Below are 12,284 nucleotides of genomic sequence, written 5' to 3'. Positions count from 1 at the left end.
GCAACTTAGAACAGATGGAGACACAGGCTAAGCAGGGGCACAGCTAGAGGGTTTTAGACTCTTCTAGAAGTAGGCTTTCCAAGATTTGATTATTATTATTATTTTTACTATGACTAATTCAGATTATAATTATCTCCAGGCAGGGATCTATCATCATTTATTATAAGAGAGATCTTACAGCTACCATAATGATCCAACATTCTAAAAACAAGAGTAGAAAACAGAACATATACATGTCATTTCAAGGAGAGATGTTTCTGAATATCTTACATTTCTGCTGTTAACTGCTGGGTCAAAAATCTTCCTTGGAAGCCAGTAAGAGACATTAGCATGAGTAATGATCAAACCTGGACTATCTACTACAGCCATGTATAGTTCATTTTTATTTTTAAGTAGCTTCTTCTTCTCTCCTTCTCTCTTAAATATATCTGGTACAGTATATTATTCCATTTTGTATATATACAATAAACCTTAGCATACTCCTAGTAATTCAATCTTCTGAAAGCATTTTAAAAATCATTTCCATTATACAGTATCAGTATTGCAACAGAGAATATAGCGTTATCATTATTGAGAGAGTTGGGAAAAAATAAATATACCATCTAATTTTTCTCATTTTGCTTAAAGTCATCTTTTGAAGGTGGCTGTGCTTGCTCAATTAAAGTCTTCTCAGAGAAACTTGCCTGCATTTGTTTATTAGCCTGCATAGTAATTAATACCATTCTTTCTAGAGAAAATCCCTTCTTTGTGAAAATACTGAATTATTGGCACTGTATAACTCCTTGATGACACCTATTCCCAGTTAAGTGCCAGAAAAAGAGAGTGGAGGATAGTAAGACATGAGGTCCAGGGGCACTTACAGGAGACATCATGACAAATTATGTAACATCAAGCACCTGGGAAACCCATGATGACTGTTTGGAATGTCAAAATATCTGCAGACTGTAACAGGAAAGTGCTGCCTGCTTTCTCACATTGTTTTTTTGTTTGTTTTGCTTTTTTGATTATTATTATTATTTTTTTTAGTATTCTATGCACTCTTTGAAGGCAGTCCCATGACAGCAGACAACAAACTGAACTTCAAAGAAATAATAGATTCTGACATAGTGGATGATTTATATATATATATATTTTTTTTTATTATTTTTTTTATTTTTTTTTATATATATTTTCTTTTTTTTACTTCTCTTGAATTTTCACTGTCCAGTTTTACACTCTTCTGGAGCAAGAGGCAATTTGCCAAAAGGGCACAACTTGAACTGGTCAACAACTGGGTCTCTGATTCCTTTTCATGTTGTAGAACTGAAAGCAATAGTTTTTATGTTCTTTTTCACTTAAAAAGCGCTCCTGATTTTGTGCATGCAAAAGTACACAGAACAAATAGAAGCGCCTTTCCTACATGTTTCTCTTTCTTGTATGGTTATAGGTGAGAAAGAGACCATTTCAGTTACCATCATGATCTAGAAAATTCTGGTTTTTTCCTTAGTGACCCTTATTTTCTTTTTCTAATATACATGAATATGCTGACCATAAGAAATAATGCATTAAAATAAACATAGGGAAAATGGGCAGCCGAATCATTGCTGGCCATCCCCAGAACTGTCACAGTTGTTTATACATGGACTAAATATTGTGAGGTGCTGAACATCGTATCTTTACTGGCTTCACTTTGCAAAGCCAGCTGTCCTGGGGAAGTGGGCGGTTGTATCTTGCTGTTCTACTGCAGTGGATCAGGGATTAAAGATCAATATAAACAGCTTTGACGCTTCAAAGTCATTTGCCTAAGCACGTGCTATAGATACAGGACAAGAACAGAGTTTGTCATACACACCTACACAAGAGACAGAGGAGCTTAAAGTGCCCTCTAACACACTGCAATTTACCCTGAGTGAAGATTGCATTACAAAAGGGTGAATGGCCTCTACAAGGCAGCTATTCCCACTCCTTTGCAGATGCATGGGGAGTGAGTGATGTCTAGCTGTGACCCTTGCCCCGACATACTGACCAGCACAGCCTGGCTGGTACAGAGAGAAGAAATCATCTGTACCAGGTAAAAGGCTAATGCAGTTTATTTTCTTCCTGGAGCAAGGGGTAATCAGGGACTATATTGTGACTCTCTGAGTCATGGTTCAGTACCTCATCTCCTGAGACATGCAGTGAACAACTACTAGGGATAATTCAGCAGTACACCCCATGAAAACAAGATGTTAAAATAAAGAATACTATATTTAAAGGATCATAAAATCTGCAGAAATACATGCAGGAGACATATGTTAAATGATGCAGCCTATTTTCTTTTGGGTGACTTTTTCTCATTAGTAACTACAGCGTAGTTTGCATTGCTCACATTCTTGCATTGTCCCACATTATTACCACAATACTCTGATCATTTCTACAATTACATTGTTATAACTTTCAATACTTATTTTTCTAGTTAAGTTTTCATATTTCTCCACACACACACAAAAAAAAAAAAAAAAAAAGATAGGCTCACATTTAACCATTTTAACTACATTTATTTCATCTAATTCCTAATGAGATATAGAGTTCTTATACCAGAGATGTTTATCCAAAATAACATTCAGTAAATCCAATGGCTTTCTTAACATAGCTCTATCTATTTATGAATAATTTCAAGATTGCGGTCCAGATGTTCTTTAAAATTTAAAAAAACATTTTCAGATTTTGATCTCTAATAAAATATAGTTTATGCATGACTGAATAAAATGCTGCTAATTTGTTTTAGATCGTGTAATGAAACTGTAGCAAATATTGCTTTTCGGCCCTTACTAGTTAACTGAGATTTTTTCTATGTTGTTGAACAAAAACGTTCACTGAAAGTTTTGCTGGAATGATGTCTTCGACAACACATGCAAAACTCAATTTACAGATTTGACAATATCTTTCTTAAAATGTTCCTGAATGTAAAATTATTATTCACTAAACTTGTCCTAGTGCATTTAATGAGACTTCTTGAAGGAGTGTGGATTACTTCTATGATAAACATTTTGCGAGGTCTGGCCAATATACAAGAGGCTATATTATATCAAATAGTGGAGATTCTATGTGAGATAGGCATATCTCTGTTCCCCTTAGGGTAATAATCATTCAGCAGTGCACCTAATGCATCCCAGTACCTCTATTTTTTGCACTTAATAAAAGTATAGGGAGATTTAGCAAGCATACAGTACCAGGCCTGCTTTTACTGTTGTTGATTAGGGGTCAGGCAGACAGTTTCCTTCTCTGACATCATTTTACTGCAACTTTCAAAGAGACACTTCACACTTTGTCTGAACACCAACCATAATTTCTGTCACAATTTGTTAAGATCCAGCAAACCCTCCTAAGGCTACTGAGGAAACTTCAGCAGTTAATATTCAAAACATGAAAATGTAGGCTTGTATTCTAATTTGCTACTGATGCAATATTAAAGCAATATATATATAAAATATTAATGTTGTATTTGTTCTGAATTTATTTTATTTAATTTTTTACACGAGGATAAAACCCTTTCAGCCTTAAAACAACACGTCTCATTTTCAAGGATGTCCTCGGGGGCAAACAGACAGGGAATATACACACAGCTTGGTAACCTGAACAATAGTGTGGTAAAGGCACTGTGCTGAAAGATATACTCTTTCATGAGTAATAAGGGTTTTGCTGATAAAAATAAAAATGTTGTCTTATCTGTTTGACCAGTTGATAGGATATAATTTCTAATACTACCCCCTTGAACCCATCCATAGAAGAAGAAGCCTGGAGAAAACTTGGAGATAAGGTCCTTCACTTATTCCATCAGTACCAAGAAAAACTCAAATTTACTTTTCGGACAGAGGATTCTTTTCAATAATCACATTATTGTGATTATTGTGATCACATCATATGTAAGAAGATTTGTGCACGATAGTTTTTCTGATCAGGAAAGAAATTTTGTAGTAATTCTGACTTCATCTATAATGCTGTCAGAATCTGAAGGTTTAAAACATTAAAAAAAAAAATCTAAGTCTCAGACTCAGAATTAAGTAAAAATAATGGTGCATTTGTCCAGTTCAGAAAATGCTAATTTCTTGTGTCGCTTATTAATTTTCTCCTCAATAACATGAAGCTGTGTCATATCTGATTTTTAGACAATGAACCACGAAAATTATTGAGAGACTTGGAGAGAAATAAAAAGGTATTTTTTTTCTGTCTCTGTGTTCAGTGTCCAGCAAAACATAAACCAATCATGTATAAATTGAACTACAATTTGTAAACAGTTTCCAGCAATCAGGGCAGTGAGGTCCTGGCATGGTAGTGGTGACAAAAACAACAAATTGTATCTTAAATTGAGTTTGATAAGTTTATAAAAAGACTCACCAATATAGTGTGAGTTATGTAATGATAAAGATATGAGACACTTTTATAATGCATGAAACAAGGGATCTAATCAGCTCATATTCCAAATTAAACCACATATGCCAAAAAAAAAAAAAAAAAAAAAGCAGCTAACTAGGATATGAGGACTTAAGTTCTGCACAAATTTTTCAAAGTTATAGAGTAAGAAAAAATCAGATGCTTTTAGATATTGTTCATCATTTTGCAAGTAAATTCAGAAATTACTTTATGAATTGTTGCCTCTCTGGCAGTTCCCTGATACACTATTAACATTGTGAATGTTCTAAGCAAATTTTCTTCCATTTGAAGTGCAAATAAGTAAATGGTTTACCTGAAGTTTTTTAGGATATTGAAGAGCCTTTAGCTTTCTAATCTCAGAATATAAATAGTAACTATATTCCGTATTCATCTCAGCTAAAGGTCTTTCTTAACCTCCATATCTTGACAGGCTTGAGAGGTGGGCCTGTGCAAACCTCATGGAATTCAATAAGGCCAAGTGCAAGGTCCTGCATCTGGGCCTGGGCAACCCCAAACACAAATACAGGCTGGGCAGAGAATGGATTGAGAGCAGCCCTGAGGAGAATGATCTGGGAGTGTTGCCCCTCCCATGGCAGGAGGGTTGGAAATAGATGATCTTTAAGGTCCCTTCCAACCCAAAGAATTCTATGATTCTACGATTATTCTATGATATTTGCACCCTCTTTTCCTGAGAAATGCCAGCCAGTGGAAACACTTCTGTAAGTAGCAGATTTCATATCCTGCTTTGCCTTAAAGCTGCCTATATGGAGAAAAATAGGGACGTTCAGAGTCTGACAGACTTTGAATATGCATCTACTTGGACATGCTAAGTCTGAATTATAAGCAAGGGAAGAAAAAGCAAGTGGACCTAACTGTAGATCTGTCATCTCAAGACTGCTGTTGTAAGAAATGAAAGTGAACAAGGAATAAAATAAACGGAAAGTTTAAACATCATCAGGATGTGCAGAGTTAACATAAGAGCTGTCCTATGTAAGCAGAGTTAGATCTTGCACAGGAAATTAAAAAAAAAAAAAAGTTATTTAGCTGTTTGAATTAACAGAGAACAAAAGAAAGTAGTAGCACTTGCACCTATATTGAAACAATATCTACTTCTTTCCCACAAACTGCATTAGCATTTTGCTTCCATTTTTGATGGGCGTGCCAATACTGAATATGAGAGAAAACGTGATCATGAGTGAATTAAGAAAACACAAAAGACAATTCAAGCTCTTGAAGCAGAAACAAAGCTCTAACAGTTTAATGAACTAAAATCAAATCAGATTGCATGATGTCATTGTAGAAATCTAAAAGAGCTACCGCACGAAATTGCAAGCTCTTGTATTAAATCTTTTAAATAAATATATCAAGTCACAGCTCAACCCTTTTAATGCAAAATAGAAAATGTAATTTCTGAATTCGAGAAAGGGCAATGAAAATGGCCAAGGCACTGGTCTAAAGTGCCACTAATCTGATTCCCATTTTATACAAGGCATTAGAACAAAAGGCAGTAAGGGAAGGAACTTAAGCAGTACTGTTTATAAATACAGTTTCTCACAGAGCTCTCACCACTGTGTGGTTGTGTATCACAATCAGTCACATGGTATTAATCTGAATAATTGTAGTGGATTACCTTGACTGGCTACCAGACCCCCATCCACTTGCTCTCCCACTCCTCCTGTGCCGTGCAGTGGGTCTTCTGGGGTTGCATGGAAGCTGCTGGAACTGGCTGTGTCCAGCATGGGGCAGCCCTAGTCTCTCCTCGGAGCCAAACTGCAGACACTCAACTGCGAACAACTTGCCATGTAAACATGATACAGTGGTTTGTGTCTATTTAAAGAAAAAAAAATATATAAAGTTCTTACTGCTAGTCTAACTTAACCATGTTGATTAGTGTACAACTATTTGTATTATATATAATAAATATACATATATTTGCACATGTGATGTCATGAGCAATAATATATATCTTCCAGGAAAAGAAAAATCATAAAAACAACATATATGTGATATAAATTAATATTTTATTCAATAGCTATTTATTTCAGAGTTCTTAAGTTGCCTAGTTTGTTTGATTTCTTTAACAGGAATAAAAATTATCTGAGTTGTAAATTTGGTAGTGGTGGTAGGCTTACTAATCAAATTCCTGATTTTTTTTAATTCGCCATTTAAGGCCTACCTTTAGATCTCTGGGGCACAGTCAATTAAATCGATGTGAAAAAAAATGGAATGCTGCTTTAAATGGACATCAGAGGTTGCTGGGAACTCTGAAAAGGAGGAGTTGCAGAGTTTTGTACCAGACTGGTAAGACAGCACTTCATTGGTATGTGCTATGTTGTGTGAGGTTTTTCATACTAGAATAGCTGAATCAAATTGCTGGAGTCTGAACCAATATTTGTTTAAAAAAAAAGAGTGTAGATATTATTGTTGGAAACTTTTCTACCTTGTCTCGGTATGTATTTACTATCAGAGTAGGAGGACATCTTATAAACATTCTAAATTAGCTGTTTTTTTCATGTGCTTCCTATTGATGTCTTGCACTAAGACTATAACCAATACAACCAGCTTTATAAAAAAAGGAGTTAGACTAGCAGCTTATTTCATGTTTTGTGGTTGTACATATCACTGAACTGTACCTGACTACCCCTACTATTGTGTAATGTTTACAATATTACACATTTAGAATTGTAAATATCAAAAGAGAAGAAAATCAAATTCTGTGCTGCAGTAAATATTGCTATTTTTAAAAGGCTAATATTATTGCCATTTTGCTGTTTCCTGTGTTGTCTTCATGCTGCCAACACACAATTTCTTTCCTGCTCGGTGCCTTAATTTGTTGAGCTTAGCTGAAAGACTGTAAACTTCAATGAACAGGGACTTTGTCTTTCCAGATCTTTGCAAAATACAAGACACACCTGAAGCACTGCCTTTGTTTTAATCTTCTAAAACATCTAACTAGAAATGAAAGATTTGTCCATCACTGAAATTTTTAAAAGAAAAAAAGAAAAAAAATAAACCTCATATTTAAAGGTATAGGTTGTAAGCATGTTTGAATACTGAAAACAAATTTCTTTATTAAATTGTCCTCAGTTATGATAACATTAAATCATTTGTGAGTCATCTAAGAAGAAGAAATGATAGAAATCATTTTATAACAAACACTTGAGAAATACTGAGAGTGCATTTTAAGCACTGACAAGTACCATAATACATAAGTACACACTTACGAAAAATGTTTATGTACAAAAACTGTTAAATTAGTTATTTCATCAATAGATTTTTGTTTCATATTCTCTCTGTTCTAGTGTGGGTGTACACAGCTTCTGTTGGCATGGTTTAGAAGGCTAACCATTGGCTATAAGAAAACTCAATAAATCAATAACAATTGTTATGATAACAAGAAGTGGGACACTGTGGAATGGCAGTTGTAGCATTTATGAGGAGAGGCATGACTTGTTTGGCTCTATTAAGCTAGTATGTATCTATGATTACATAGGGAATTTAGTAATGGAGATGGAAGCTGGCAATTATGATCTCATAATCAACTTGCTATTCCATAGAGATATAATAAAGGTAAAAACAATCAATCTGTTTCTTTGCACAGTTACAAATAAGTCTACAAACAATACCAATGTCTCTTTTTTGTTTGTCACATAAAAATGAATCTGTGTAATATAGATCAATGTACAGTAATAGGAAAATGGTATGAGAATATGGAGCAAGCTCAGTATTCCTGAAATATATTAAACTGAAATCTAAGTAGAATGAAGACATATTTTTCCAGGAGTAGTTAACTGACACCTCTGCTTACAGTCCTATCAACCTTTGATGACGAGACATCCTACGTTTAGGAAAGAATAGGCCATTCTCCAGCACAGTTCCTGGTATTCTGGAGGTTGCCCTTTTTGATTCTGAAGATAATTGAGAGGTGTCTGTTGATTGTGAATGAGACCACATATACCAAATCACTACATGGAAGCTACCCAACAGTCCATTTTTTTGTGAGAAGTATTTTTAATTATTGCATTAAAGTGTTTTAATGAATCTGTTACACTCAAATTCTGTTGAAAGTGATATAGACTGGGCTAAAGAACACAGAATTGTTTTGCTTCTACTGCAGAAGAATTTGGTAGTAGAAGTAGACACTTACAAACCAGACATAACCAAGTTCACTGCAGACTGTCAATTGCAGAACTGCTTGCTTTAGTCTTTTTTTTTTTTTTCCTTTTTTTTTTTTGGGGGGGGGGCGGGGGGGGAGGCTTTTTGTGCCCTTGTTTGAGGCAGTTTGTGTAGTCCTAAATCAAGGAAACATCTGGAATCAAGAACTGTTTTACTGTAACTTACCTTCTGGTATGTGTTACATAAACGCATAGCTTTTTAAGTACAAAGGAAAAAAAAGCTGAGGTGACCTTAAACATTTATTTGACCCAGATTTTTAAAAAGTAACTATAGTGCATTATCATTCATTAAAGTAATATCAGTGAAAAACATAGTGAAATGTTTCTTCTAGAAAAAAAAAAAAAAAAGATTTTAAAAACTCCACAAAACATATGCATGTATCTAGCTTTAAGCATATTTACAAAATCCCAATGGCTATGCACAAGCTGAATGTGCAACTGCTGTTTACAAAATTCCAGAATATTACAAATAGGTTGCATTTAATGAAACTTAGAAGATAACTTTAAACAGATAGAAATGTTTTTTGATGTTGTTTGTGTTTTTGTTTTTGTTTTGTTTGATTGGTTTTTATTTTGTTGTTTTGCACAGAAAGTAGTAAACTTCTAGAACCTGCTGGCTCAGATGGTTGTGGTGGCAGACAGGCTCAGTATGTTCAAAAAAGGATTTAGACAAATGTACGGACAACAGATCTGTGAGAAGCTAGTACATAACTGACCAGGGAAATACAACTAATGTAGCAACTGTGGATGCTGGGAAACTGAGGGAAATGTACTGCAGAAAGCATCAATATTTGTGTGTTCTACCTAAATATGCTGATGTATTGCCACTGCTGGAAATTATTACTGTTCTAAACAGGGCACTTCTTGCATTTTTAGCCACTTGTTCTTTTGATTCATAACTGACAGACGTGTCTGTCCCTGCACATTTGTTACTTTTGTTTATTTTTTTACTTGATATAAGGTTAATGCTTTTGTACCTTCATCTCATTTTAGAGTAGGTTTTCAGAAGTTGCCAGTGACCTGCTAAGATCTGCAGTACCATGAGGCAATTTGGGGGGTAAATTTGATTAAAAGCAAGGAGATTGTTAAATACCTTTTTATGCATACAAGTGATCTGGCTAAATAAAATTTTAAGATTTGGGAAGATTTCATGTGAAAGGTAATGAAAAGGAGATCTGAGTCCATAATGTCATTTCAGCAACATGTCAGAGTACCATCATCACTTTCTACCCATCATTAGACTTGTTTTGCACCTCTTCCTTCTGCTGGATAAAACCACCATTGTGGTCGCATTATCTAGTAAGGTGGAAAGAAGTCTGCTGAATCTGAAAAACCTTGTACCTAACTTCTTATTTAACTTCATTCTTTATCTTCCTAGAGAGACCTGAATTCTCTTCGTTTCTTCTTTTGTGTCTTCACTGAAAAGTCGTAAGGCCTAATTGTACTCTACAGACCCATAAGGCATTCCGAATTTTCTTTATAGGCTGTTTAGGTTGAGAATGTTCATAAATGTTTGCTTTTTGCATCAAGATCATCAGTGAAATACTGGCCCTAGAACTAACGGAGAACTCCTTTCAGCACTGTACCCTTCTTTTTAGAACAGTTCATTTTCTATTTGCTTGTTTTATAACCAACTATCTCCACCTTACAACTCCAGTACTAACTCCCACCCTTACCATCTTAACAGTTTTGAAAGCAGCACTGTACCAAAAGCTATTCTGAAGTCATGGCAGATTAGATCTACTGCATTTCCCTTGTCTGGACAATCAGTTATCTTATCAAAAAAAAAAAAAAATGGGTTAGTCTGGAATGATCTGACTTTGGTGAACCCAAGATGTGTTTTATCCCATTTTCCATCTGCTTCCTTTCCCAGTTACTAACAGAAAGTTACATTGGACATGATACGCACCTCAATTAGTTTCAGAGCTAATGGTCTCACACCTTGAAGTACACCTAAGAATGTATCTGCTGATAAAGTAAATAAATAGTGCATTTCTTTGACTATAATAAAGTGTGTCCTGAATATAACAGATTACCTATGTGACTAAAGGTACACACATTTAAAGAATGCTACTATTTTACTGAAGAAATACAAAGTCTTAACACTACCGTAAAACAGAAAAACATGCAAATTTAAATAAAAGTACTTTTTTGTGTTAATTAGAGATTGTTTCTTTGTGCATGTAAAGACTTCAAAATAAAGAATTAAAATTGCTCATGGCAAACCTGATTGCATCTTCTCCCTGTTTTGAAGTGCTATATAAAAAAACTATATAGAAAAGTTTTTTGTTTGTTTGCTTTTTTGTTGTTGTTGTTGTCTCTTCTGAATAGTTTTCGTATGATTTTGGAAGTGGGGAGACTGATTCAGGTACCAAAGCATAGTTCCTTTGTGACATTATAGACTGTTTGGGTATGCTGGCTCGTCTGTGGATGCCGTTTTAAAAGGTGCAAAGCCCCATGGCTCTTGTGTTGTATTTGCCAGGTTGTGTGTATACCCAAGGTGCCACAGTGGGTCTAAAATTTAAGCATGTTTAGCCACCAGAACAATTCCATGTATGTGGCAAATCTCCCCCCACCCCACCCATCCCCCCCCCCCCCCAAAAAAAAAGATTAAAAATAATACAACACAGATGCACATACCTTGAACAATTGGTATACATACCTTAAGAGCAGACATTGTTGAAGATCAATTAACATAAACTGGCATATAAATTGTTGCTTATTTCTGAAAGATCCCATATTAATGGATCTGATATTCTATTATTTTTTTTTAATATGTGCTTAAAGAAGGTACTGCAATACTCTGACCTGTTGATGAACTCATTAAAGAGGTAAAGACTGGAGGAAATCTGAACTGCAGTGACCATACCCTGGTTGAGTTTGTGATTTCAAGGAATGTGGGCCTGGCAAAGAGCAAAGTCAGGACCTTGGACTTCCAAAGAGCAATATTCAAGCCATTTAAAGACTAGTGGATGAGATCCCCTGGAATACTGTCCTTAGGTACACAGGAGCTGAGCAGAGCTACCAACATTTTAAGGATGTTTTCCTTAAAGCACAAGAACTCTCCATCCCCCTGCATAAGAAAGCAGGTAGGGAGGGCAGACATTCGGAATGGCTGAGCAAGGACATGCTGGTCAAACTGAGTGCAAGAAGGAAATGCACAGGCAGTGGAACGAGGCACACTTGGCCTGAGAAGAGTACAGAGATGCAGTCTCATTGTGCAAGGATGGGATCAGGAAAGCCAAGGCATGGATGGAACTGAACTTGGAAAGGGATGCAAAGAATAACAGGAAGGGGTTCTATAGGTACATTGCTCAGAAAAGAAAGGCCAAGGAGAGTTAACGCCCTTTGATGGATGAGAAGGGTGAACTGATAACAACAGACGTGGAGAAGGCTGAGGTACTCAATACATTCTTTGCCTCAGTCTTCACAGCCAGTCAGGCTTCCCATGTCTTTCATTTCCCTGAACCCGTAGATGGAGGATGGGGGAGCAATGTCCCACCCACTGTAAGTGAAGAGCAGGTTCAAGACCACCTGATAAAACTGAACAAGTACATGATGACATCAATCTCAGGGTCCCAAGGGAATTGGCTGAAGTTGTTTCCAAGCTTCTCTCCATCATATTTGAAAAGTCCTGGCAGTCAGGCAAAGTCTCTGGTGACTGGAAAAAGAGAAACATCACTCCTATTTTAAAAAGGGTAGAAAGGAAGACACAGG

The 12,284-nt window shown here is 35.7% G+C and overlaps 1 protein-coding gene across 2 annotated transcripts in view; it reads right to left on the bottom strand.

Moving 5' to 3' along the window:
* LOC310893204 (uncharacterized protein) overlaps nucleotides 1–6,157 on the bottom strand; it is a 28,689-nt gene extending 22,532 nt beyond the window's left edge. For both annotated transcript variants that reach the window (XR_014578808.1, XM_083821813.1), the window contains exon 1: nucleotides 6,023–6,157. Coding sequence is in view for 1 of the 2 variants with exons in the window: in XM_083821813.1 (XP_083677939.1) it covers nucleotides 6,023–6,131 (109 nt within the window). In the remaining variant the exon portion in view is untranslated. The remainder of the gene's footprint in view (nucleotides 1–6,022) is intronic.
* Between the last annotated feature and the right edge of the window lie 6,127 nt (nucleotides 6,158–12,284).

Source organism: Anser anser, assembly GCF_964211835.1.
Source record: "Anser anser genome assembly, chromosome: 2".
In the NCBI taxonomy this organism is placed as follows: domain Eukaryota; kingdom Metazoa; phylum Chordata; class Aves; order Anseriformes; family Anatidae; genus Anser; species Anser anser.
Note: the sequence above shows the minus strand (reverse complement) of the source record. Positions and strands in the feature narration are given on the sequence as shown.